This window comes from Culex quinquefasciatus, chromosome 3 (assembly GCF_015732765.1).
Source record: "Culex quinquefasciatus strain JHB chromosome 3, VPISU_Cqui_1.0_pri_paternal, whole genome shotgun sequence".
NCBI lineage: Eukaryota > Metazoa > Arthropoda > Insecta > Diptera > Culicidae > Culex > Culex quinquefasciatus.
In genome coordinates, this window is record NC_051863.1 from 25031814 (window position 1) to 25057822 (window position 26009).

At 40.0% G+C, this 26009-nt stretch overlaps 3 protein-coding genes and 1 long non-coding RNA gene across 4 annotated transcripts in view; 3 read left to right on the forward strand and 1 right to left on the reverse strand.

Annotated features, from left to right (window-relative positions):
• Positions 1 to 2249: 2249 nt before the first annotated feature.
• Positions 2250 to 26009, reverse strand: part of LOC6041940 — a 30122-nt gene continuing 6362 nt past the window's right edge. The window contains exons 3-9 of the mRNA XM_038260693.1: positions 17887 to 18163; positions 16944 to 17758; positions 16416 to 16863; positions 11905 to 12147; positions 11434 to 11841; positions 11264 to 11370; positions 2250 to 4727 (exon numbers count right to left, since the gene is read on the reverse strand). Coding sequence (XP_038116621.1) covers positions 2317 to 4727; positions 11264 to 11370; positions 11434 to 11841; positions 11905 to 12147; positions 16416 to 16863; positions 16944 to 17758; positions 17887 to 18163 — 4709 coding nt within the window. The 3' untranslated portion in view covers positions 2250 to 2316. The remainder of the gene's footprint in view (positions 4728 to 11263; positions 11371 to 11433; positions 11842 to 11904; positions 12148 to 16415; positions 16864 to 16943; positions 17759 to 17886; positions 18164 to 26009) is intronic.
• On the forward strand, positions 6097 to 6782 carry LOC119770191. Its single transcript, XR_005278706.1, has 2 exons — positions 6097 to 6260; positions 6326 to 6782. It is a non-coding gene; the product is annotated as an uncharacterized LOC119770191 (long non-coding RNA).
• Positions 10567 to 12381, forward strand: LOC6041938 (60S acidic ribosomal protein P0). The gene is made up of 3 exons (XM_001851076.2): positions 10567 to 10655; positions 10920 to 11013; positions 11266 to 12381. Exons 2-3 carry the CDS (start codon positions 10960 to 10962, stop codon positions 12157 to 12159), a joined length of 948 nt encoding a protein of 315 aa, XP_001851128.1. The 5' UTR covers positions 10567 to 10655; positions 10920 to 10959; the 3' UTR covers positions 12160 to 12381.
• Positions 16220 to 17858, forward strand: LOC119770190. Its single transcript, XM_038264636.1, has 2 exons — positions 16220 to 16854; positions 16920 to 17858. Exons 1-2 carry the CDS (start codon positions 16388 to 16390, stop codon positions 17749 to 17751), a joined length of 1299 nt encoding a protein of 432 aa, XP_038120564.1. The 5' UTR covers positions 16220 to 16387; the 3' UTR covers positions 17752 to 17858.

Consider the following 26009-nt stretch of genomic DNA (forward strand, 5'->3'; position numbering starts at 1 on the left):
GTTGTTTTGCAATCATTAGTTTTCAAAAAATGTAAGATTATGCGAAAAAATAATTCAAACTCAGCCTGAAAAAAAAAATAAAATATAATATTTCAAGGTATTTATTTGAATTTAAAACATGTAACTTTCAAATACTTACAAAATTATTGTAGTTTACAACAACAGATACTATTTTTATTTAGCATACGCGATTAGTTAAATTTACCAAAGGTTTACTCTCAGTTTTACTTTGATTTGATTTTAAATGTACTTCTGAAAAAAAAATAAACTGTCACAATTTAAATGACTGGAATTCGGAATACGCCTAGCAATCGTTTGTTATACGCAACACATAAAAAATATAACGTGTCCGTTTTTGTGAGTTTATTTATTTTATTTTAAAATAAGTGCTGAGTTTTCGAGAAAACAATTTATTGAATTATTCAGAAGTGTTTTCTTTCCAATGGAAAAAAATAATAAAATCTTGAAAAAGGTTTTATGTTTTTATTTTCGCATTTTTGCTTATATTGTAAAAAGCAAATGATTTTATAATATTAGTTTATGCAAAAAGGTGCAAAAGGTAGTATTTTTTAAGCACGAGTCGTACATTTATCCAACGAGATTTACCGAGTTGGATAAATATGACGAGTGCTGAAAAAATCATGTTTTGCAACGAGTTGCTTACAACACTTTTTTTTGCAATTCCGGAATACGCTTTTTCAATGGAATTTTATGTCAAAAATCCATTTGAATTCCAATATTGAAAAATTTTATTTTTCAATACTAGTGCCGAAAAGTTTAACTTTTCAGTACCCATTTCAGTGCTGAAAAGTAGAACTTTTTACTGGTACTGAAATTTATTAATTTTCCATTCGGTAGAGAAAAGTAGGCCTTTTCGTCGCTCGAGAATGGCAGGAAAAGTAAGAAGTTTCACGACGTAATATATTTTTTTTGCGGATTGCAAACGATTACTTGAAGAATTCTTTTTATTTTAGTGATTTAAATTTTGATAGTTTAAAAAATTGAAAATAAAAACGAGCCAAAACCTTGAGGAAAACATAGTTGAATAGAACTGATTACGTCTATTAAATTAAAAAGAAATACTGTTGTTTTTAACTACAATAAAATTTTAAATATATAAAAATACTCCTTGAAATACTCTGTTTAAAATTAAAAACTTTTTTCAGGCTGTTTTTTTTTTCCTAAATCGGGAGCATGACCATATTTTTTTTTATTTCAAATTTGTTTTCCCCAAAGAAATTAGTTTTCTGGAATAGTTCATTAAACTGTTAAAATTTCCACTTTTTATTGACATTTTTTATGATTTGAAACCATCTGTTGGATTAAACATTCATGTTTTGATGGGTCTTTTGTGGGCTCTGTAGCAAGTTTCTGCTCATTTCAAGGCGTCCGAAGGTTATGTGTGGTGAGTCACCCAAAACCTCTTTTTACGCAAATGGACCGACGTTTTACTTCCCCATCCGATAGAAGGCCAGAAGGATAAGCGCACCCCATAGCAACTTAGGCGCCACGAGGCCCTCGATGATGCAATCATCTTTAATCGAATCATTTTTTTTTACATGTGTTGACGTGCCACCCGAGCTACTGTGCTATGCAGTGGGTTTGTGCACTTTCAACATCGATTCGTTGCTAAAGCAAGCAGACTGGCAATAAGCTAGAAGTGAAACATGTGGTCATGTTTATAATAAAACTAACCAATTTTTCAAGCTTACTAAAAATACTCTAAAAGTTTAGCCAACTCATGATATACTTAGCCGCTTACGAACTTGTATCAAAAAATAGCACTACAAAAAAAAAACAACCAACTAAAATGTTACCGTTCCCTGCACAAAGCAGCAACAATATTTTGTAAAACTTACTGCAAAAGACCATCGTTAATCAAACTTGTCTGTCGCTATATTCTCGTGTAAACTATATTTAGAATAGAAGAAACAATCTAAAGGAGGTATTAGACTAGGGCAAACAAACAAACTCGTACATTTTGACAGTTCGTCTGCGTTGTTTGTTCGCCAAAATTTGTTTGCAGAAACGTCAGCTTGCATACATTTTGTCTGTTTTGCGAGTTTGGCAAACTGTCAAACGCAAAAAAGTGCGATTGTTTTTTTTTCATAGTCTAATACCACCTTAACCAATCAACTTGAAAAAAACGGTGGAAAGCTTTCAAAAGTCGCTTTACTATATTGTTCCAAAAGGTCGTTCCGATTTTAAACACAAAAAAAACACGTTAATAATAAAATAAAACGCAAAACTTCGCAAGAGTCGACGGCATTATTCGTTTTATTTGCAAATCGTGATTACACAACCAAAAATCCCCGCCTACTGCTGGGTAAAACTCTGCGCAAACAACCCGCCGGCCGTCAGGTCGTAGTTCTGCATGACGTACGACGGCACGGTCGGGACGTACGGTTGCGGTGGCGGCGCGACCACCTCCTCGACGACGGTCATCGGTTCTACGGCGGCGGCCGCCTTCTTCTTGCGCGACTTGACCGCTTTGACGGTGGCGCTTTGTCGCAGGGCCTTCGGCCCGTTCACGCCCATCCGGTGCGGGTTGTTGACGCTGATTGCGGCGAAGCGTTCCGGCTGGGTGGCGCCGTCGTCGTTGTGGCCGGTGGCGCGCTGGTGGGCCTTGAGGGCGGTGCCCTGGATGAAGCGCTCGTTGCAGACGCCGCAGACGTAGGGTTTTTCGCCGGTGTGGCGCCGGATGTGCAGGGTGAGGTCGTTGGACTGGGTGAAGGCGCGGTCGCAGTACGAGCAGGAGTAGGGCCGGGCGCCGGTGTGGATGCGCATGTGGCGGACCAGTTTGTTGGAGCGGGAGAAGCCCTTGCCGCAGATGGTGCAGAGACAGGGCTTTTCGCCGGTGTGCGTTCGGCGGTGGCACTGGAGGTCCGAGGAGCGGGGGAAGCCCTTGTCGCAGATGTCGCAGCGGTAGGGGCGTTCGCCGGTGTGGCGTCGCATGTGGACGATGAGGTTGGAGGAGTTGGAGAAGCCGCGGCCGCAGTAGACGCACAGTTGGTTCTGCTTGTTGGCGGGGTCGGCGTCCGCGTCGGGGTCTTTTTGATGGATTTTGAGGTGCGAGCGGAGGTTGTCCTTGCGGTTGAACTTTTTGTGGCAGACGGGGCATTCGAACTTTTTCTCCGACGGGATGTGGATCTTGATGTGGCGCTCGAGGTGTTCCAGCCGCTGGAAGCCTTTGGAGCAGACTTGGCAGACGAACTTTTTCGCGGATTCTTCGTTCGCGGCTGAGGTTCCGGACTCGTCGCCGGGTCGCTCCCAGAGCGGTTTCGTGGGTTTGTGGTGGTGCTGGGCGTGCTTGTTGAGCGAGGTTTGCCACATGAACTTTTCGTTGCAAAAGGTGCAGTGGAACTTCTTGACGGTGTTTTCGCACTGCTGGCGCAGGTGCCGCATGAAGAGGGTCGTGTTGGGGAAGCCTCGGGCGCAGTGCTTGCAACCGATCAATTCTTCCGGACGATGGCAACTTTTAGCGTGCTCGCGGAGCAGTTTAATCCGCGGGAAGCTCTGCTGACAGAGGCCACAACCATGCTCGCGTCGAACCACTTCCTCATCTTCACCATCCGTGTCGGAATCGCTCAGTTCCAACTCCTCACCGTCAGGCTCGACAATCTGGTAGAATCGCAACAGATTCCCCTTGCAAACCTGCTGCACCAGGTACTCGAGGTAGTTCTCCAGCACGTAACCTTCCTCAAACAGGTACGGCTTGTTGGCGATGTTGACGTTCTCAAACGACTTCACATCCTCGTGCGTCCGCAGATGCCTCCTCAGCTGCGCTATCCGCTCAAACGTGGCGTCACAAATCCGACAAATCGCTTCCATCCTGCCCGGATCCTCCAACAGCTCCGCCGTCAACGTGAGAGCCAGCTCACGCTCCGACCGCTCCGACTTCTTCGGTTCCACCAACGCCTCCCCCGGATGTTCCACCGCCATGTGGTCCTTGTAGTCATGATACAGCCCAAACTTCCTCCCGCAAACCCCGCAATCCGTGTCGTTTTCGTGCATCTTCACGTGCCTATTCAAGTGATACGACGAGGTAAACTCCCGGCTGCACAGCGGACACTGCTTCACCTCCTTCCTTTCATGCTGCTTCACGTGGTTCGTAATCCCCCGACGATCCGCAAACACCCGCTCGCAAGAATCGCACCCAAACCCTTCCCCCTTAATCTTCGAATACCCATTCGCCTTCCGCCCCCTCGGCCGCGGCTTCAACTCCTCCAACTCCTCAATCATCTCGTCCAAACTCCCCACCTCATAATCTTGATCCTCATCCTCCCCACTCTCCTCCACAAACTCCACCGTCATCAACTCATCCTCCTCCTCCCCAACGGTCTCCACCACGATCAGCTCCGTCTTCACGTCAAACAGCTCCTCCACCTTCACCCCGCAGGCCGCAGGCTCCACCTTCCTCCGCGACAGATACTCCCGCAGCAGCAACTCACTCTGCTCGTACCGCTTGCGGAACCCGTACGCCGTGGTCACCTCCGAGACGCAATCCCCGCACAGCTGCGACGGCAAGCCGTCGTTGAAGTTCGGCTGGCTCTGGGTGCAGCTGGCGAGCATTTCGTACAGCGTGGTGCCGTCTGCGACGGCGGCACCGTCCAGGAAGATGGGTTGCAGATCCGGGGAGTCGCGACGGCAGCACCGGCATATGCGGGCCAGGTCGTACTCGAGGTTCATGTCGATTACCTCCATTGTTTGGAAGCGCTCCGAAGGTGCTCAGTTAGTGGTTGAAGCGAAATGCTTTGTTGTGGTTTTTTTATGCTTGAGTCGTAGTAGCATGCATGACGAAACTTTTTAACTTATGATTTCACAAATAATTATAGAAGAACCAGTTGAATTTTCAATAATTTTGAAAATTTTTAGCAATTTTAGCGTTTTACAAACATTTTAAAATTTGTTTCTATTTTTGACACTCTTCAAGCTTGACATTTTAAGTTGTTTTTTTCCTCGTAACCCAGTGTGAAAAATGTGGCGATCTAGGTTTTGCACGCTGCATGAAATTTACTCACTTGAAAATTGTTAACATTACACGAAAGAAGAAATACACTGGTAAACAGCATTACACTTTTTTCATTTCACTTTTACACACTTGTATGGGATTTTTCAGTTCAAGTATGATTACACACTTTCGTGTAATCATACTTGAACTGAAAAATCCCATACAAGTGTGTAAAAGTGAACTGAACAGTGTGTAATGTTGATTATCAGTGTACCTCGAGAAATACTCTTTTAATGAGTACCCGCATAATCAAATACCAAAGGTGATACTGTCGAGATCATAAGAAAATTATTTGTGGTATAAGGCTTTCTAGGCCCAGTGAAAAAAATATAATTTAACTCAAAAATTACGAACTCCTCGTCACAGTGTCCTGATGCAAACAATGATCGAGCTGTAGCTGTCACAGCCCTGCGAAGTATGTTGGCTGACATATCGGGCAGCCAGTCAAAAAAACCAGCTAGAAGTCGCCTAGCTCAGCTGACAAAAACTTTTGCTAGAAAGAGATAGGAAACCTGATGCAAACAAACGTCCAGCTGTCATGTAAACATACTTTGCATGTGTTGGTAAATTTCTGACTAGAAAGCCTTATAAGGCTTTCTAGGCCCAGTGAAAAAAATATAATTTTACTCAAAAATGACGAACTCCTCGTCACAGTGTCCTGATGCAAACAAAGATCGAGCTGTAGCTGTCACAGCCCTGCGAAGTATGTTGGCTGACATATCGGGCAGTCAGTCAAAAAACCCAGCTAGAAGTCGCCTGACAAAAAATTTTTGCTAGAAAGAGATAGGAAACCTGATGCAAACAAACGTCCAGCTGTCATGTAAACATACTTTGAATGTGTTGGTAAATTTCTGACTAGAAAGCCTTATGGTTACCATTTGTGATATTGTTGATATAATGTCACGACCGAGGGGTGAGACACATGCCCTAATTAACTAACATATTCGGCTAATTGATTACAAATTATCAGCTAGTTTATTAGCGTAACGCTAATCAACTAACGCGTTCCCACCCTATTGCATTACCCTGGGCTGAAAAAAATCTGTCAAAATCATCAAAACAAAACAAAAATATAAACGCGTGGTTGCTGCGTAAACTTTATTTTCGCTTTTCCGTAACAGTCCTTGGATCGTGATTGTCCTCTTTCCCAGCATAGGCAAGTAGAAAACTTGTTTCCCCTCTCTCGAAATGGTCTGAGAAGTTCGACCTCTACCGGAGGAGGATACAGTAGGCTATCGCCTTTCGGCAGGTACGAAGGGGGAAGTTTATTTTGTTGTGTGGAACTTGCGAGTGATTGTTTTTTAAACCTTGCAGACTCTAAATATTCCGGTGCATCACGAAGGAAGGCACGATTTCATCTGGACAAAGTACATCGCCAAGTAGTGGAAAGTGATGCGGAAGTGCCCCGCGGAATGACCTGGAGCAGGCGATCATAAGCGTTGGAATTAGCAAGTTGCCGAAGTTGTAGGTCATGAGAGCTGATTTTGTTGGTGAGACGCACTCCCCAATCTAGCGGAAATGTTCGGTTCGGAAACGGCAGACTAGTGAACGGACTCTCCGACGAAGCAGCGCTGCGAGTATTGTTTGAGGTTATCGAGCTTCGTGTGAGAGACTCCCCGGTGTCACCCATCGTGAACTAGCCGCAACCAGCCTCTATCGGACAGTCAGATGGTCCTAAGAGTGCACCACTTATATGAGGAGTATATTTTAAATGTAGCGATTACGTATGAAATAAACTTAATGATTTTAACACATGGGGGGATGGGGAGCAGTTGGATTTGTTTTAAGTTGTAGTACACTGAAGGCACGCTCAAGAACTGACCCATGTCGATATTTTGGCAATCTGCACTGCCGTAATTACAGTGGACGGTCATAGTGATCATATCACTCAGCGGCTACAACAACCAGGACTTCGAAAACCATTTAATTTCTTTTTATATTTGTTTCACGTCAAAAATCCCCGCAACTTCCATGAAGGTCCATAGCCACGAAGCGTCTCGAAATTGTTATCCCGAAAGCTGCTCGATTCGGATGGATTGATTTCGCAGAATGACGCACATCTCAGTACCGGTTCTACGGTCTTGGCCAATTCTCTGGCGTTAGACAATTTACGCCCGACAAATATAACTTCTCGATGGAAGCATTATCTGTCGGTACCTGTTGCGGAAGAAACTCCAGGACCATCTAATTAAAGCTCGATCTCTGGAAGGTGTTCGCGGGAGACGCAAGAAATTGATCCTATCTTCGTGCAGTTAAACCGAAATTAAATTTAAATTTTTATTAAATTTCATCAGATTAAGTTTAACAGCACATTCCACGTCAACGGCCGAATGTTCACTCGCGACACCAGGCATTTTGAGCACCATTGGCCGACTAACAGCTGGACAATGTCCTCGACCGAAGCCTGCTCGAGCATCGCCACTAATTCCAGTAGAACATCTCGTTGTTCACCGGAACGCGGCTTTCCTCGCAGACCGAACACAGATAAAAGAGGTTTCCGGGTCCTCCCAATTTTCTGCAGGTACGGCGTTCAACTGGCAAGACTCCTGCCCTGCACGTTAGAACTTGACCCACTCGACAAACCCTCGGAAGGGAATTTCATTCCGTTGATGCGGATTCACTAGCTTCTTCCGCGATAGAAAACGGTTCGACATTGGGCGAGCTACTTTTTTCGGTTTCCTTCTCCGTGACTGGAAGGCGATTGTTTCGGTTCGGCTGGTGACAGATTCTTAACGGACAGCAGTGGCCACCACAACCTCGGCTGGTACGTCAGCTGGCGAAGGTGAGTCGAAGTGGGCATCGTGGGTTTCTCGTCGACCGAATATTTTCGCTGGATTAGCTTGTCCGATTTTTGCTGAGGTTGTTGATGTTGTTTTAGCAACTGTTCCTGCTCCTGGCAGTAATTCAAATTCATTTCGGTGTCGAGTTTGCCGCATATTCGGGGAGTACTTTCGTCGCGGAACTGCTGCTGCTTCTACTTATTGAGCAGACTTGGAGTGGGATTGAGGGTCGTGAGCTTTGATTCCGTCCGTCGATTGATTTCGAGCTGTTGAAGTGGACGACAAGCTGGCCGGTGCTGCTGGCTGGCTGCTGTGCCGATCGTTGCCTGGAGGCAGCCGGCGAGGAACCTGAAATTGTAAACATAACCTCACTGTTCTATTTATTAAATGTTATGTTTCACTCACCTTCCGACTTCATTCAAATTCATCCAGATCGATATACAGAGGTTCCCGTCACGATAATCTGACCGGACCGGACACGAATTCCTGGCCCGACTGACCAGATTATGCTCAACAATTTTGTCTGCGATCAGCGAGGAAAAATCATAACATTGAACTGACAGAACTTCATTTCTGCACACGTCAAGATAGGTCAAGATCATTTGATATGAGGTGTGAATGCGCTGTCAAATAGGCACTAAATAATTAGCTAATCAACCAGAATCAGCGCTAATTGATTAGCGTAAAGATAATCAATTAGATGTGTCCTGCCCCTCGGTATATATATATAATCCGCTAAATCCCTGACTGAAAAGTCCGTCGGACGTCCGTCGTTTGTCGTCCGTGCCATCGTATTTGTCGTACGATCGATAATCGACGTCGCACGGTTTTGTTATTTAGGATGTCGTGTGTTGTTGTTTCGGAATTTGAGGTTATTTTCAAAATAAAATTCACTTTGTTAAACTTTTTGATTGTTTTTATTCATTTGTATTCTTTGTATTAGTTTACACTGGCCAAGACGGCCAATCCAGTTACATTCGATTCCGCTGGCTTGTCCTGGGTCTGTAAAAGGAAGGAAATACAAACCGACTCCGTTTGGTCCGACGATGGCCAACCACTGTGGAAAGGGTTCTGCTTGTCTATCCAATGTTCGAGTGCTGCCCCATAGGTAGTAGGGGAAATATACCCATTTTAATCACTCTAAAAGTGTATTCACATTATACCGCATCCGCAGCCGCAGCCGCATCCGCACAAAATTTGACAGTACGGACGCACAGTGCGGACGCGATTTCTCCAATGCATTTCAAATGTTCCCATTCACACTGTTCCGCATCCGTATACGGATCCGTACTGCGGATACAGATGCGGAACAGTGTGAATGGCTGCATATGAAATGCAATGGAGAAATCGCGTCCGCACTGTGCATCCGTACTGTCAAATTTTGTGCGGATGCGGCTGCGGCTGCGGCTGCGGTATAATGTGAATACACCTTAAGCCGTTCGACAAATTCTCATCACTTTCGCCGTTTTCAGCTATTAAATCAACTTTTTCAGATGTATCAACAATGGAGAGTTGCTTGCTCACTTTTATTTGAGCTATTTTTTTTTTGGAACAGTCAAAAACACTTTATGAAAGCTGTAATTCATCAAAGTGCTGATAGGCCGATAATAGAAATTGGCCGAGAAAGGGTATAGTTCCCCTAAGTGTTTAATAACACATCTTGAATTTTAAAATTTTGAAAATTTGTTTTATTATATTTTGTAAAAAGTGTTATTTTGGATTTTTTTTTTTATTTTTTGTGGGACTTAAAAATATAAAGAATTATATTAATATTATTATATTAATTATATTATTATTATTATCCAAAAATTGTCAACCTTACGGACCGAATACTTTTACAATCTGATTGTAAAAATAGTCTAACTTTGTTGCTAATGAAGCTATAAGGGTTTCTAGTCAGAAATTTACCAACACATTCACAGTATGTTTACATGACAGCTGGACGTTTGTTTGCATCAGGTTTCCTATCTCTTTCTAGCAAAAATTTTTTGTCAGGCGACTTCTAGCTGGTTTTTTTTGACTGACTGCCCGATATTAGTCTCCAACATACTTCACAGGGCTGTGACAGCTACAGCTCGATCAATGTTTGCATCAGGACACTGTGTCGAGGAGTTCGTCATTTTTGAGTTAAATTATATTTTTTTCACTGGGCCTAGAAAGCCTTATTACACTATCGCAAACAAACTCGCACTTTTTTATAAAATTATATAATTATAAAATTATATAATTATGAAATTATATAATTATAAAATTATATAATTATAAAATTATAAAATTATGAAATTATAAAATTATAAAATTATAAAATTATAAAATTATAAAATTATAAAATTATAAAATTATAAAACTATAAAACTATAAAATTATAAAATTATAAAATTATAAAATTATAAGGCTTTCTAGTCAGAAATTTACCAATACATTCAAAGTATGTTTACATGACAGCTGGACGTTTGTTTGCATCAGGTTTCCTATCTCTTTCTAGCAAAAATTTTTTTGTCAGGCGACTTCTAGCTGGTTTTTTTGACTGACTGCCCGATATGTCAGCCAACATACTTCGAAGGGCTGTGACAGCTACAGCTCGATCATTGTTTGCATCAGGACACTGTGACGAGGAGTTCGTAATTTTTGAGTTAAATTATATTTTTTTCACTGGGCCTAGAAAGCCTTATAAAATTATAAAATTATAAAATTATAAAAATATAAAATTATTTGATTAGTTTGAGTTGATCGTGTAGCACGCCGTCTATTTTCACACCGGGGCGCTTCAAAAACTCAAAACGCACCCGAAATGTCACCGCGAAAACCGTCCACTCGTTCATTACTTTCGTGAACGCTCAAGAGAGCAAATTGTCTCGGTTTTGGTAGGTGCAACTTTCTTCAATTTTGCGTGGAAAAGTGGATTTTTTTTGGATTTTGACTTGTTTAAAAGCTTTATTAAAGTGTTGATTTGGTAATTTTACTGTTACAAGTAGTGTACCGAAGTTAATTTTTCGCTAAATTAAAAAATCTAAATTCCGTCTTACTTTTCCACGTGTTTTGACGGCGACCGATCAAAATTCCAAAATGGAGGTCGCATTTTCAAGCTTCGAATTCAACAATTTTCGTTTCATTCCCTTTCTTTGCAGTTCTTAAATTTCCTTGGGAAGTCCCTATTTAACATTCAAGATGGGTAGGGAGGACAAGACCACCTGGAAAGCCAACTACTTCGTCAAGATTGTGGTAAGTGTTGCGAGCCGGAAGTGGCCCTGTCGTGATTGTAGGTTATGTTTATCAGCCCCCTTCTTCAAAATGATGAAAAACAACAAAGAATCTCACGGATATTCGGCTTCCTTGCTTGAACAAAGCTGAACCCAGGAAGTGTTCGGTATTCGGGACTGGTTAAAACTACCTCACGTCTGACCGCGAAACCTAACCTCAAAGTGTCTGCTGGGAAGTGTGCCGGATTTTATTTTTTTTATTTTTTGCTTGCAGCAACTGCTCGATGAGTACCCCAAGTGCTTCATCGTGGGCGCCGACAATGTCGGTTCCCGCCAGATGCAGACCATCCGTATCTCGCTCCGTGGCTCGGCCATCGTCCTGATGGGCAAGAACACGATGATGCGCAAGGCCATCCGCGGTCATCTGGAGAACAACAGCAACCTGGAGAAGCTGCTGCCGCACATCCGCGGCAACGTCGGCTTCGTGTTCACCAAGGGCGATCTGGCCGACATCCGCGACAAGCTGATGGAGAGCAAGGTGCGTGCCCCGGCTCGTGCTGGTGCCATCGCTCCGCTGGAGGTCATCATCCCGGCCCAGAACACCGGTCTCGGCCCCGAGAAGACCTCCTTCTTCCAGGCGCTGTCCATCCCGACCAAGATTTCCAAGGGTACGATTGAAATCATCAACGATGTGCCCATTCTGAAGCCCGGAGACAAGGTCGGAGCTTCCGAGGCCACGCTGCTCAACATGTTGAACATCTCGCCGTTCTCGTACGGTCTGCAGATTGAGCAGGTGTACGACTCTGGTTCGATCTTCTCGCCGGAGATTCTGGACATCAAGCCGGAAGATCTGCGCGCCAAGTTCCAGGCCGGAGTGGCCAACCTGGCGGCCGTTTCGCTCGAGATCGGCTACCCGACGCTGGCTTCCGTGCCGCACAGCATTGCCAACGGTTTCCGCAACCTGCTGGCCATCGCCGCCGTCACCGAGGTCGAGTTCAAGGAGGCCGAAACGGTCAAGGAGTTCATCAAGGACCCGAGCAAGTTCGCCGCGGTCGCTGCCCCGGCTGCTGCTGCTGCTTCGGCCGCTCCGGCTGCCGCCGCCAAGGAGGAGAAGAAGGAAGAGTCCGAGTCCGAGGACGACGATATGGGCTTCGGTCTGTTCGATTAAGGGGTGTACCTACATCGAGCCTCAATGTGTGTGCGTTCTGGGTGGGCGGTGCCGGGACGCTCTTCAACGGTCGTATCTACTCGTCCGGGGCTTATGACGATGGGTCCCACTGGCGATATACGGCCGAAGGTTCCCGGTGCCGTCGCCCGGCTGCACGTTGAGTGCGCAATTATACATGCAAACATGTATGTTTAAATAAAATCATCTTAAAAGATAAAAAAATTGCGGTCTAGCCGTTTTGCACAAGGAAAGAAAACCTCCAGCCAAAACTGATTAAAACAACACCAACTCTCATGATTGAATTCAGTCAAAACTACTGAAATTTTTCAAAAAATCATAATCAAATGAATTTTCAGCAAATTTTGGAAAGCCATAAACTTTTTTACTGAAATTCGGCTAAATTCTCGTATGCTTGGTAGGTTAACCAACAATTTAAATATTTTGCAAAACTTTTGAGACAAACTTCGCAAAGCTTAATTACTTAATTTCAAAAGAATCCGCTTGTAAAAGCTCATCGAAATAAAAAATAAATATTAATTATAAAATTCAAATAGAAAAATATTCGAAAAGTTGAAAATTTAAATATGATAAAAAAAACTAGTAAGATAACGACTTACCATCGACAAATCTCGATCTAGGTACCATCGACAAAATACGATCGTAATTTTACTATTGAGAAATCTCGATCGTAGATCGAGAAATTACGATCGTAATTTGTAATACCATTTTTTGAATATCTTTTTATCTAAACGGAATTTTGATTTCAAAAATTCCATAAAAATTTCAGTTATTTAAAAAAATTGAAATTTCTTAAAAATTTGAAATTTCTTAACAATTTAAAATTTCTTAAAAATTTGAAATTTCTTAAAAATTTTAAATTTTTAAAATTTTATAAGTTTTAAAAATTTCAAAAACTTGAAATTTCTTTAAAATTTCAAAAATTAAAACTCATTTTTTTTATTTTCTTTTAATTAAAAAAAATTAATATTTGTAAAATTTTTTAAATTTTTATTTTTAATTTGTAGACTTTTTTTAAATTTTTAAAATTTCTAATATTTTCAAAATATTTTGAAATTTTTAAAAATTTAAAAGATTCTTAAAAATTAAAAAAAATTGAAAGTTCAAAAATTTTAAAATCTTTAGAAATTTTAAAAGTTTAAAAAAATTCTAGAAATTTCAGAAATTTAAAAAAAAAATTGAAATTATAGAAATTTTAAAACTTTTGAAATTTTTGAATTTTTGAAGTTCTGTTCGCAATTTCAAAAATTTCAAAAGATTTTAAATTTCAAAAATTTCTAGATTTTTTTTTAATTTTAATTTTTTTTTTGAAATTTAAAATTTTTAAACATTTTACAAATTTTAAACGTTTTAAAAAATTTAGAAATTTAAAAAAAATCTAAAAGTTTTAGAAGTTAAAAAAAAGAAATTAAAAAAAACTTAGAAATTTTTGAAATTTTAAATCTTTTGAAATTTTTGAAATTGCGAACAGAACTTCAAAAATTTCAAAAGTTTTAAAATTTCTAAAATTTCAATTTTTTTTTTGAAATTTCTGAAATTTCTAGAATTTTTTTAAACTTTTAAAATTTTTAAAATTTCTAAAGATTTTAAAATTTCTAAAGATTTTAAAATTTTTGAACTTTCAATTTTTTTTAATTTTTAAAAATCTTTTAAATTTTTAAAAATTTCAAATTTTTTTTTGAAAGTTTTAGAAATTTTAAAAATGTCAAAAATTTAAAAAAAAAGTCTAAAAGTCAAGTCGGGAAATCGGGAAAGTCGGGAATTCGCCAAAATCCGCCAAAAATCGGGAAAAAGTCGGGAATTTATGATTATTTGTCAAAAAGACGGGAAAAGTCGGAAATTATAAGCATGCTTGATTGAAAATTATTTTTTTAACCCATGAATAATTTTGTAATATTTTGTACAATTCTTAAATTGAATTCACTCAATTCTGCTTTAATAACTTACTTTAAATTTAAGGGTCTTTTCACTATTTCAATATTGAGTATGTAAATGCTGTTAAAGACATTCAAAATCTTAATTAAGTCTTTGACACAGATCTTCATAATATTTTTCATGAATCATATGATCTCTATACATTTTTGTTTATCATACAAGAGGTAAAGTTAATGAAAAACTAATATAAAAATAGAGCCTAATGGCCAGCTTAGAGTTATGATTCTATTTCATTTTGTCACATAGATTGAATATTTGAAAACAGATTCTAACTTGAGTTTGGCAATGGTTTTTTAGTAAATATTTTTAATTGTTTAACTAAATTATTTAAGTAATTAAAATATTTTTTTTTTATGTTGCCGTTAAACTTTTTTTGTGAGTATGGTTAAATAACTACTATACATAAAGCTTGATTTTCAGTTTTCGGAAAACTTAAATATCGAATAAAATCCAAAATTTAAAAACTTTTTTACGTTTTGAAAACATAAAGAAAATTTTGAAATTGCAAAAAATAATCAAAGAAATTTAGAGTTATTGCAAAACTGTTTAAAAAAATTGTCTCTTCAAACATTTTGCTTAAAATAAGTGGTAAAACATAAAATCATATCTAACTGAATGTTCATTGAAAAAAAAAACAGTTAATTACTGACCACTAGATAAATTAAAATTTATTAAAAAATTCAATATCAAAAATTACAAAATTAAAATTTTATGAAGACCTTAACATTTTTCTAAATCCTTTGAATGAATAATAACAGCAATTATGTTTCAATCATCCTTTGATTTAAAATGATGATGAAGTTTTGAAAAAATAGGAACGCTATTTTAAGTTAAGTTATCTTTAACTTTTTGTCATTTCCAGTTGAAACGAAGTATCAAAGACTATACTTTTGCCAATTTAAAAAATAACATGAATGTTATAAGTATTGTTGAACTTTCGGTAATTTTTTCAAAGACTAATTGTTTGTGTTTCTACTCTGAATCATAATAATGAAGTTCCATTTGTGAAGTTTTTTTTCGATTGTTGTTTAGTTTCTGTATTTACAAAAAATGCCTATACACTCAAACCCCGATGGTTTGACACGAACTGTTGTCAAACGAACGGGGTCACTTTTTAGTTTGACACCCCTTTTACACGGAGTTCACACACACTACCGAACGTTTGTTTTGATAGTGTGCGTAAGCGCCGTGTAAAAAGTGACAGTTCGTCACTTTTTAGTTTGACTTTGACCAACCAACGGGGTACAAACTAAAAAAGTGTCAAACGAAAAAGTGACCAACCACCGGGGTTTGAGTGTATTTGCATTATTTTTAATTTAATTTAATTTTTTTCGGTGGTTAATATTGACTTTTCTTATAGAAAGTTTTTTGCTTGAAATCATTCTTCAGATAAGAAATGCGTATTATTTGAGAATTCTGGAAAAGTCTGGAAAAAGACGGGAATTTGAAAATGGGATTTGAGTGGTCACCCTGCCGAACCCATATCGAGATTTTCTCGATCTTCGGTCGTAATTTGTCGATGGTAGATCGAGAAATTACGATCGAATGATCTCAATCTAGGTACTATCGACAAATGACGACTTGCAATAATCACCACTAATATCACAAATTTAAGCTTCATTTTAAGACCCAGGTATTTAAGAATTGTGTCCTGGAATGAAGCTTAAATTTGTGATATCCAGCTTGGAAAATCTAAAAAAAACGAAAAACATAACAGAACATTTCAAATTTTTGATCTATTTGAAAAACGATTTTTTTTATTTTAAAACTATTGAGTTTTTGAATACTGAAGTTTTTGACTTTTTTAATTTTGAATTTTTGATATTTTGGGTTTGACGTCGGGTACAAATTTGATTTGCCTCGATGTTTGCCACCAGCGCTGGAGATGCACTAACTTGCATGTTTTTCTGCAAATGTGAACATTTTTCTGCAGACATCGACGAGCCTTTTCAGACTTTATGGCCACACCGTTGCAAATTGTTGCGCCAAAACCCAGTGAGAATTTCGGCTCGAGGCTCGAGTCCCTTTATGCTCGATCTCGAGCCAAATCGACCCAAGGTTCGAGCCAAAATTCCCACAGGGAAGCTGCCAAAACGCGGCCCGCACAATCAAAACAAACCAATGCAATCTCATTTTGTTTTGGTTTTAAGTTTAAATACGTTCCGTCGCACGTTTGTCCTTTTTAAGCATAAATTGCACCCTCCGCTCAATTAGGCAGCTTTATCCCACCGTTGTGCCTTCCCGCCAGCAAAGAATCTCCCCCGCGAACAAAGAAATGGCCACCGCATCCAAGAGCTTCCAGCCGTGTCCGGCGATCGTCTTTTTCGACGTGGCCACCACGACGGCCGACCGACGCTACAAGCGCCCCGTCCTGCCGGACCACATCACCAACGAGCAGCACGCCCGGAAGCTGGAGGAGATCGAGCACAGCCTGTGGGTGCTGTGCCACCACTTTGACGTGCTGCCCAAGGACAAGGACCAGCCGGAAGCGAAGGAAAAACCGCCGGAGCAAAATGCGGTGCTGGCGGGGGAGCTTGCGGAAATTATGAGCGCGCTCGACCCGAAGAAGCAGATGCAGAAGGTGGTCGAGCGGGCGCTCCGGAACGAAAGTGGGCAGCTGCTGAAGAGCCTGCAGGCCAAGCAGCAGGATCAGCTGATGAAGCTGTTCGATGTGGCGCGGCTGGCGCAGGACGTGGAGCCGGCGAAGGTGAAAGTGCCGCTGCCGCAGTACGACCACTCCTAGTAGGTTCCCTTTTGAAGAGTGTCGATGTTTGTTGGAGACTAACTTGACTTTTTTGATGTTGTAGTTCTGTGCTGACGGAGATCAAAACGTCGATCATCAGTGTGGGAATCGTGGAAGATGCCACGAGCGCGACCACCATCCGTGATCAGTACGGTGTTCCGTGGCAGTTGCGCCTCCGCAAGGACATGGACTGGTTGATTTTGGACGTCGACACGAGCCAGTGCCGTGGCGTGATGGGACGTTTCCAGCTGCTGGTGCGCTTCATCCACGAATCTCCACTCAAGAGCTTCCAGCGCAGCGATTCGATGGAAGTGAGTCGCCTCCGGACGGTCTACTGCAGCACGCTCGCTGCCTTGTCCCAGCTGCGCGACGATGGCTACTTTGCCGCGGACGGCACTCTCAAGCTGCGCGTGGCCATAGTCCCCTTGGATCCGGACGCCGAGCGGAGCACCCTCGTGTTGGGTAAAAGACTGAAGCAGATTCCTGCTGATCACAACCTCAAACGGATGCCCAAGTTCGTCGAGGGCCACCTCACGATCCCGGACTTCCTGACCAGCCGCACGACTCAATCCCAAACGCTGCTGGACGCGAACAAAATCGCTTGGCGACTCGAAGTCAGACTGAACCAGGGCGCCACCGAACACGAGCGCAGGCACATGGCCGTCACGATTGGCCAGTGCGAAGACGGTCCCCCGGCGGACCCTCCCACGTGCCACGAGTACTTTGTCGAACTGCTCACGGTCGACGCCAACGGGTGGACCCTGCGACAGAGCGGCCGCACGCTCGAACGAGTCCTCTTCATGCCGGACTTTTTGCTCAAAAGCCGCGCCGAAATCTACCTCAAGGACGGCAAGCTGCGCCTCCGCTGGGGCATCCGACGAATTCCGATTCGCTAAACTACGACTGCAACAACACTTGTGATACTTTCGATTCACGTTTACTCATTGTTTTTTTTCTGTCGAATATTAAAACAAATCGTTACTACTTTTGCAAAAAAAAAAAAACACTTTTATTCATCCACAACACACACTCAACCCTCCAGCAAACTGCGCCCGTAGTTGCTCACCGGAAGCAGTGTCTCCTCGGTGATGTGGCCGACGGAGCGCTGGTGGGCGCGCAGGGCCGTTCCCTGGATGAAGCGCTCGTTACAGATGGGGCAGGAGTAGGGCTTCTCGCCGGTGTGGCGTCGGATGTGCAGCGTGAGGTCGTTGGACTGGGTAAAGGTACGGTCGCAGTAGGTGCAAGCGTAGGGCCGGGCGCCGGTGTGGACGCGCATGTGACGGACCAGGCGGTGGTGGCGCGAGAATGCTGCGAGAAAGGAGGGGGAAAAGTTAAGTTGAGTTAGGTTTTTTGTCGATTTTCAAACTAAATATCAAAAACATTCCGGAAGCATACAAGTTTGCCAGCTTTTCTATTCTTCAAATATTCGCCTAAAAATAGACAGGCAAAAAAAAATCACTCGTTCAAGTGCTCCCTCACAGAGGGCAGCTTTATGACAGTCGAGCCATGATTCTAACCGCACCCAATGTGGTAAAAGCCACAGTTGATTTGCACAAGCTCTCGCGAATGAGACGCTGACCGTAGAGCTTTCTTGCAGCAGAGCCACAAACCCCACAAACCGATGGATTTGACAGATTTTGATACACACTTATCCAAAATCGTTCAGATTGTACCAAATTCAACTCAAGAGTGTGTTGAAATATGTAGGGTCATACACTGTAACTGAAAATCGCACTTTGCTGAGTTCGTTTTCGCACTTTTTCATACGATTTTTTCAGTTCGACTGCGATTACACAAAAAAGTTTGACACCAACTTTTGTCAAACGAACGGGATCACTTTTTAGTTTCACAGATTTTCGGTCAAGGCCGCGAAGGAAAAATAAATTAGAAAATCTATTTTAAACCACTTGTGGTCAGACAAACCTAATCCATTCAATTCGAATTCTGAAACGGAATCTAATTAGAATCGTATACAAATACGATTTTTAAATGAAAAATTTCTTTGGTTCTTTGGTTCTGTCTACCCTTTTATCTGTCAACATAAGGTAGAAAACCCCTTTTGAGGGTTACCATGGAAGAGATATGTTGGGATCCAACCAATAGACATCCAGGATCCTAATTTAGGGTCAATTCTCGCCGGTAGATGTCACTATTTTAACCAATCAGGTAATGTTTACACTTTCCCAACCAATCAGGGTTCAGGATTTTTACGACCTAGATGTCTCTGCAATCGGGGCACACAAATTTTACTGCCCTGGTGCTGAAATGTGAAAGTGTGAAATAATATATATTGCTATATTTTCATATTGCTTGAAAATCTAATCCAATATCATTATTTCGTTGAGATCACTGTGCTAAAGAATTGTTCGAGGAATGTTCCTCTATCGAACAATCACGAAGATTAGTTCTGAAATCGATGAAATCATAATTCTGAAGCTTAGGTCCAAAATAGGTACTGGGTCCAATATAAGGACATTTGTCCTACAAATTAAGACTGACTATCGAGAAATTACGATCGAAATTTTACTATTGAAAAATCTCGATCGTAAAAAAATCAAAAATATCAATCAATGGAAGCATTTTTTTTATAATTTAGGCTGGTACAAATTTAATTTAAGGTTTTTGTCATCCCCCCCTCTTCTCCTCTTCAAAATTGTCCCGAAAAATCAGGGGGGCAAAAAAAATAATTAAAAAACTTGCAAACTTCCATAGAAATTGAAGTGTAATCACCTGTTATTGATTTCAAATGCATTCCCCTGCATTTAAAATCTATTTTAGCATGTTTAATTTAAACATCTTTTAAATTTTTGAAAATTTTCAATTTTTAGCATCGCAAAAAGTTTTTTTCGCATTTTTTTTTGTTTTAGTAAAATTTTACTTTTTTGAAAACTAATGATTGCAAAACAACTTTTTGCATTAAAATGATGAAACTATGGCTTGTTATTATTTTTTTTTGCCCCTTGCCCCCTTCGGGGACGAAAACTTTGAAAAATATTTGCATTGGCCTTATAAAATAAAAATAAAAATAAAATATTTCAGAAAACCATTTTTTTTAATAATTGCAAAACTATATTTCAAATATTCAAACATAAAAATATTAAATTAAAATATCAAACAATTAAAAAATATATTGAATTTTTTTAATTATTAATATTTTATATTTTTTTAAATGTTTGATATTTAAATTTATAACCATTTCAGTTTCTAATCTTTGAATTTAAAAAAAAAATATTAAAAAAAAGTAAAGAACAATAAAATAAAAATAAATCAAAAATTTAAAGTAGTAAAAAAGTGTTCAAAAACATAAAAAATCACATTGTTTTTTGAATGCAACAAAATAAGATTTCAAAGGATTTGAAACCGTTTCAATATATCAAGAACTGAAAAAAATGTTATTTTTTTGGGTCTCCTACGAAAGGCCGAATCTCAAAAGGGATTGGTGCGCTGGAAGTGAGGACGCGAAGTCGTGATTATTCAGGTTAATTTTTTTTATGTGCTTTTGTGTTGCTATTCGTATGGGGTGAGTGCATAATTTGTAAAGGGAGCACGTGGTCGTAAAAAATATTCGGAGTGAAAAGTGATTTTTTGTGTGTGCCTTTTGTCGTGAATTGTGTGTGTCGATTGCGTTACTGAATTATTTGTGTCTTTATCGTCATTTTCGTTGAGTAATTGGTGTTTTTTTGTGCTTTAGTAATCTTTGTTAGTGATTTTCAAAGCCCTTCCTATATCATCGTTGATCGGAAGGCACGGCGTCGGGTGGATTGTGTTTAAATTTTTCGAATAAGGTTTTATTTTTTTGCGGTGAAAAAGCCATTTCTGTATAATGAACGAAAGACGCACTGACAATTTGGATCGTTGAGTTAATAGTGGAGCAAAATAACTTTGTGTGAGTGACTTTGTTTTTAATCAGAAAGACCTTCCCATAGCATCGTTGCTCGGAAGGCTCGCCGACGGGTCTGTTATGAAAGTCCTCCCCATAGCGTCGTAGCTCGGGAGGCATCGAAAAGCCAATACCTTATCCTACTAACCCAAAAAATATTAATCACGTGATGCTTGAAGGAGATGCTGTGGATTCAACGGTCTCAAGCGGTATCAACAAGTATATAGCGAAAAACTATGTGCTTGATGAGTCTGCAACTTCAACTATCGGACTAACATTCCTCCCTTTCGTTGAACTGCAGGCTTCTTGGAAGGGTGCCGGTATTGACTAATAAAGTAGGGATCTTCAGAGGTTAAACAGTGAACGGATGGTTGGCTCCCACTGATCATTTTTGATTCATTGTTTAACTTCAGCTGATCTGTCAATAACGGAGTAGCATCTCATTGGCAGTCAACCATGCTCATGCTCAAGCTCCTACGAAAGGCCGAATCTCAAAAGTCCGAATCTCGAATGGCCAAAATTCAAAAGGCCGAATCTCATAAGGCAAACCGTGCCCGAAAAGGCGGAAACGCATTACAAACGAAGCACGGTTTGCTATTATTATTTTTATAAATCATGGTTATGTAATAACCACCGTGTTGTAGGGGTAAGCGTGATTGCCTCTCACCCAGTCGGCCTGGGTTCGATCCCAGAAGGTCCCGGTGGCAAATTTTGAGACGAGATTTGTCTGATCACGCCTTCCGTCGGACGGGAAGTAAATGTTGGCCCCGGACTAACCTAAAAAAGGTTAGGTCGTTAGCTCAATCCAGGTGTAGGAGTCATCTCCCTGGGTCCTGTCTCGGTAGAGTCGCTGGTAGGCAGTTGGACTCATAATCTAAAGGTCGTCAGTTCGAATCCCGGGGTGGATGGAAGCTAAGGTGTAAAAAGAGGTTTGCAATTGCCTCAACAATCAAGCCTTCGAACACCTAGTTTCGAGTAGGAATCTCGTAATCGAGAACGCCAAGGCAATACTGTAGAGTGAATAATTTGATTTTGGTTTTTTTTTTGGTTATGTAATAAAAATTTATTTTGAATAAAAAAAGGCATAACTTTTTTAGCGAAAACGAAACTATTGGCACTACGCCCCCCGGGGCATGGCCTTCCTCTAACGTGGGATTTCTGCTCCAGCGCACAGTGGGCGAAATGGAACCCAAAATCGGACTTAATTGAACGCGGCTGGTTCCCTGGTATGAACAATAGTGTGTCATATGTAAAAAAATCTGGGGAATCGATTGGTGATGGTTTCATCCACCGCACAAAACGGCAAAGGGTCCATTTTGCCCCAATTCCCGACTTTTTTACATTTTTTCTTGAACATCGGTCTGTATTTAGAGCGGAGGCTTTATGCGGCCATCTAAAATGCACTTAACTTATGTGAAAATGTCCCAGGAATCCAGTAAAAATAACCACTTGCACCACAAAAATCATCTAGAGTCCATTTAACCCCAATTCCGCTATAAAAACATTTTTGGCCATTTTCAAATGTTAGGTCAGATTTTACAAATCTGAAAATATTTTTATCGTAAAGATCAGACAATTTTACATAAGAATGACGATTTGCACTTGATAGTTTAACACATTTATGTTGATAAAAATAAAAATTATGTAAAAGGCAGTTTATTCTGCGTTTAGGAAAATTGGCCCAAAACTGATTCTTCAATCTTTTTATTTAGTTTAATTTCTATATCAACATAAATGTGTCAAACAATCAAGTGTAAATCGTCATTCTTGTGTAAAATTGTCTGATCTTTACGATAAAAATATTTTCAGTTTTGTAAAATCTGACCTAACATTTGAAAATGACCAAAAATGCTTTTATAGCGGAATTGGGGTTAAATGGACCCTAGATGATTTGTGCGGTGCAAGTGGTTATTTTTACTGGATTCTTGGGACATTTTCACATAAGTTAAGTGCATTTTGGATGGCCGCATAAAGCCTCCACTCTAAATACAGACCGATTTTCAAGAAAAAATGTAAAAAAGTCGGGAATTGGGGCAAAATAGACCCTTTGCCGTTTCGTGCGGTGGATGAAACCATCACCAATCGATTCCCCAGATTTTTTTACATAAGAAACACTATTTTTCATACCAGGGAACCAGCCGCGTTCAATTAAGTCCGATTTTGGGTTCCATTTCGCCCACTGTGCAGCGCCTCTGACGAGACAGGAGAAACCGGGACCGACGTTTTACTTCACCTTCCGATAGAAGCTCAGTGGATAAGGCGGGAATCGAGCCCGCGACTCATAGCATCATCGGGATCGGCAGCCGAAGCCGCTACCCCTGCGCCACGAGACCCAACAACCCAACTTTTTTAGCATTTCTACCAAATAAATTATATGAGGGTCTATTTGTTTGCCCCAAAAATTGTATTGTAATTATTTGAATTCATTTAAGTTCTTGGATACGAATGATCCAGAGGCGACTCGTCCACCTGTTCAACCTGTTCATTGAACAGGTAGCCAATTTCAAGCGGATATTTTTTTTTATTTATGTGCCGTGGTGCTTTTTTAACCAGCAACATACAATTACAATTTTTGTTTGAATATACGTTAACAAAATCAACGCCCTATGTTCAGCAGCGCTGCATGCACCGAAAAAGCTTTAGCCCGCCACCCTTTACTCTTTTACCTCTCTTTACAACCCACCAATACCAAAGCGAGCCAGCCTAGCGGGCCACGCGCAAATGCTCGTCGCGTTCAACACCGACCCTTTGAACGTCGGGGAAAAAATCTCCATACAGAAAAAATCAACACATGTAAAGAGCTTCCTATTCATACGCAGCGGCAGTATCGATGTGTTGGTAAATTTGGTTCAATCTGAGAGCGTGAACTGACAGCATTTTTGGGAGAGAGCGAAATGCCACCCCCAACCCCCAGCCGACTTAGCTCGCTCAGCTCTCCAGGGAGCTGCATGCAAAAGGTAAACAAGCCAGCGCGTTGACAGCACGTTGAGAGCATGAATAAATGAGAGAGCGCGAGAGCACGACAGATATTGCTCTATATTTGGCGCACTTTTAGGCATCAGGCTGTTTTGAGCAGACTGGTGACGGCTTGTTTTAGAACTGGAATGTTCAACTGCGCGCGTTGAACCTCTTCGATCTTCTTGGTTACTAGTGGATTCTTGCTCTACTGGAAAGTCATGTAATGTTAAGTTTAGATAGTGTGATTGATAGATTGAATTGAAACAATTGAAAGAAAAAATACTGTGCTTTTCCCAGCATTAAAATTAGAAGCATTAGGACACATTAGAAGAATTATGACAGTAGATCAGGGAAGGGTTTTAAGCACCTTGTTTTGCAAAATATCAAAGGTGCTGTGCTACTGAGTAAATTCAACCATGATCGTTATTTTATTTTTCGGATGGTTCTATTTAAAGCGGATGCAGTCCTAAAAAGTTTAAGATTTGATGCCATTAAATGCTCCAAAAACGACTGTGTTTATTCAGACTGTAGTCCCGGTTCACTCTAGTTGTATATATTATTAGACCGATTCTTAGCTAAGCTACACCAAAAAGTCACTTTTTTCAATTTCCAATTCGAATTTTCATATGAAAAATTTCATTTTTATTATGATTTGAAAATTGCAGTGTTCTTTAAATACGTTTTCTTACCCCAAACGCCAAAAATATTGACCAAATAAGGTCTGCAAGTCCATGAATAGGAGAGGACATTTTTTTCCATAAAACTGCTCCTTTCGTTGTCCCGTCACGGAAATAAATGGCTGGCAAAAACTCAAATTTCAACAAATTTGTTCAGTCCAAGGAGCAAAAGATTCGTTTTTCAATTTGTGATAATGTGTAGAAGAGCAAAAATTAAAAAATAATAAGCTAGCAAAACTGTAGCGATTTTCTTGGTGTGCCTTTTTAAAGTCCAGGTTTACGATGTTGTCCCGTCACGCTACATTTTTATTTCAGGGGAAGCACAGGTACTAAATGGTTCATTCTACACGACATTTTTTTGTAGGAAAATCAATTATCTTTCCGAATAAGTAATAACATTGGGGGGGTTTCTTCTTTTATTTTGCCACTACAGTTTTCTTTTGTTAAGGATATGTTTTTTTTTCTGAACATCCTGATGAATACTTTTAAAATTCAGTATAATATTCAATAACTTCCCTTGAATTTTGATAAGGATGGCAGAGCGATTGCTCTATTTTTCCACATTCCCCACGCTAATGATTAAGTCTTAAAAATACATTTTAACGAGATAAAAAAAAAGTCTTAAACATAATTTTAATTAATTATTTGCATAAACAGAAATTTATAATAGTATAAAAATAATAAAACGTAAAAATAAAAGCCATTCGAAAGAAAAAAGCTTTTAAAAAATGTTTTAACATTGAACAGGTACTTCATTCGGGCACGAGTCGCCTCTGGAATGATCAAATTTCGGTTATCGTCACCATAATTCCATTAACAACAACATTGAAGCACTTTTGATATACTTTTAATCACTCTATACTACTCATTTGTATGCACGGTAACAAAATGATTGGTCAAGGTAAACAGAATTTACTAATTATGTACTTTTTTCGCAGTTACAGTTTATAAGTTAACCGTGTCTCTGAACATCATAATCAATAAAAATCGTATAATATGAACAAAATTCTAAATTCCATAATCATTCTGCCTTTCGAGACATTCGGCCTTTTGAGACGTTCTGCCTTCTGAGCAAAAAACAAAATTTGTCCTTTTGAATTTCGGCCTTCCGAGATTCTGCCTTTTGAGTTTCGGCCTTTTGAGGCAATCCCATTTTTTTTAATTCATTGAACAGAATTTAAAAAAAATCAAAAATCAAAACTTTATTTGAAGTTTATGACCCTTGACTCTGACCAAAATCGAGAATAGAGGCAAAAAAATTCAATGCATACCATGGTTTAAACATTTGGATGAAATGAAAATGCCATTTTTTCACAATTTCACAAACAAAAACAAACGTTCTAAATATATATCCAGACACGCAGAAAAATGTTTTGTAGAATCAGCCTGTGCGAGGTTTGAATCAATAAAATTTTTGTTGAATATAATCAACGCCGATTTTGCGTTGAAACAAACCTTGATATTCTCAATTCCACAAAAGTCTTTTGTTGTTTCGAAAAAGCTGCTTTGACGTTTAGCGTTGATTCAACAAAAATAATGATTTTCAAATCAACAAAACGTTTTGTTCATTCAAATATGCCTTATTTTTCTGCGTGGATTTTTAAGCGAAAATGGCGTTCGAATGATGAACGCCCGAAAT

What these genes read in the sequence shown, in the direction of transcription:
- LOC119770190 (XM_038264636.1), top strand. Translation starts at nt 16,388, where the DNA reads ATGGCCACCGCATCCAAGAGCTTCCAGCCGTGTCCGGCGATCGTCTTT. An exon ending in CCGCAGTACGACCACTCCTA is followed by an intron (nt 16,855 to 16,919) that starts GTAGGTTCCCTT and finishes TTGATGTTGTAG; the next exon opens with TTCTGTGCTGACGGAGATCA.
- LOC6041938 (XM_001851076.2), top strand. Translation starts at nt 10,960, where the DNA reads ATGGGTAGGGAGGACAAGACCACCTGGAAAGCCAACTACTTCGTCAAG. An exon ending in ACTACTTCGTCAAGATTGTG is followed by an intron (nt 11,014 to 11,265) that starts GTAAGTGTTGCG and finishes TTTTGCTTGCAG; the next exon opens with CAACTGCTCGATGAGTACCC.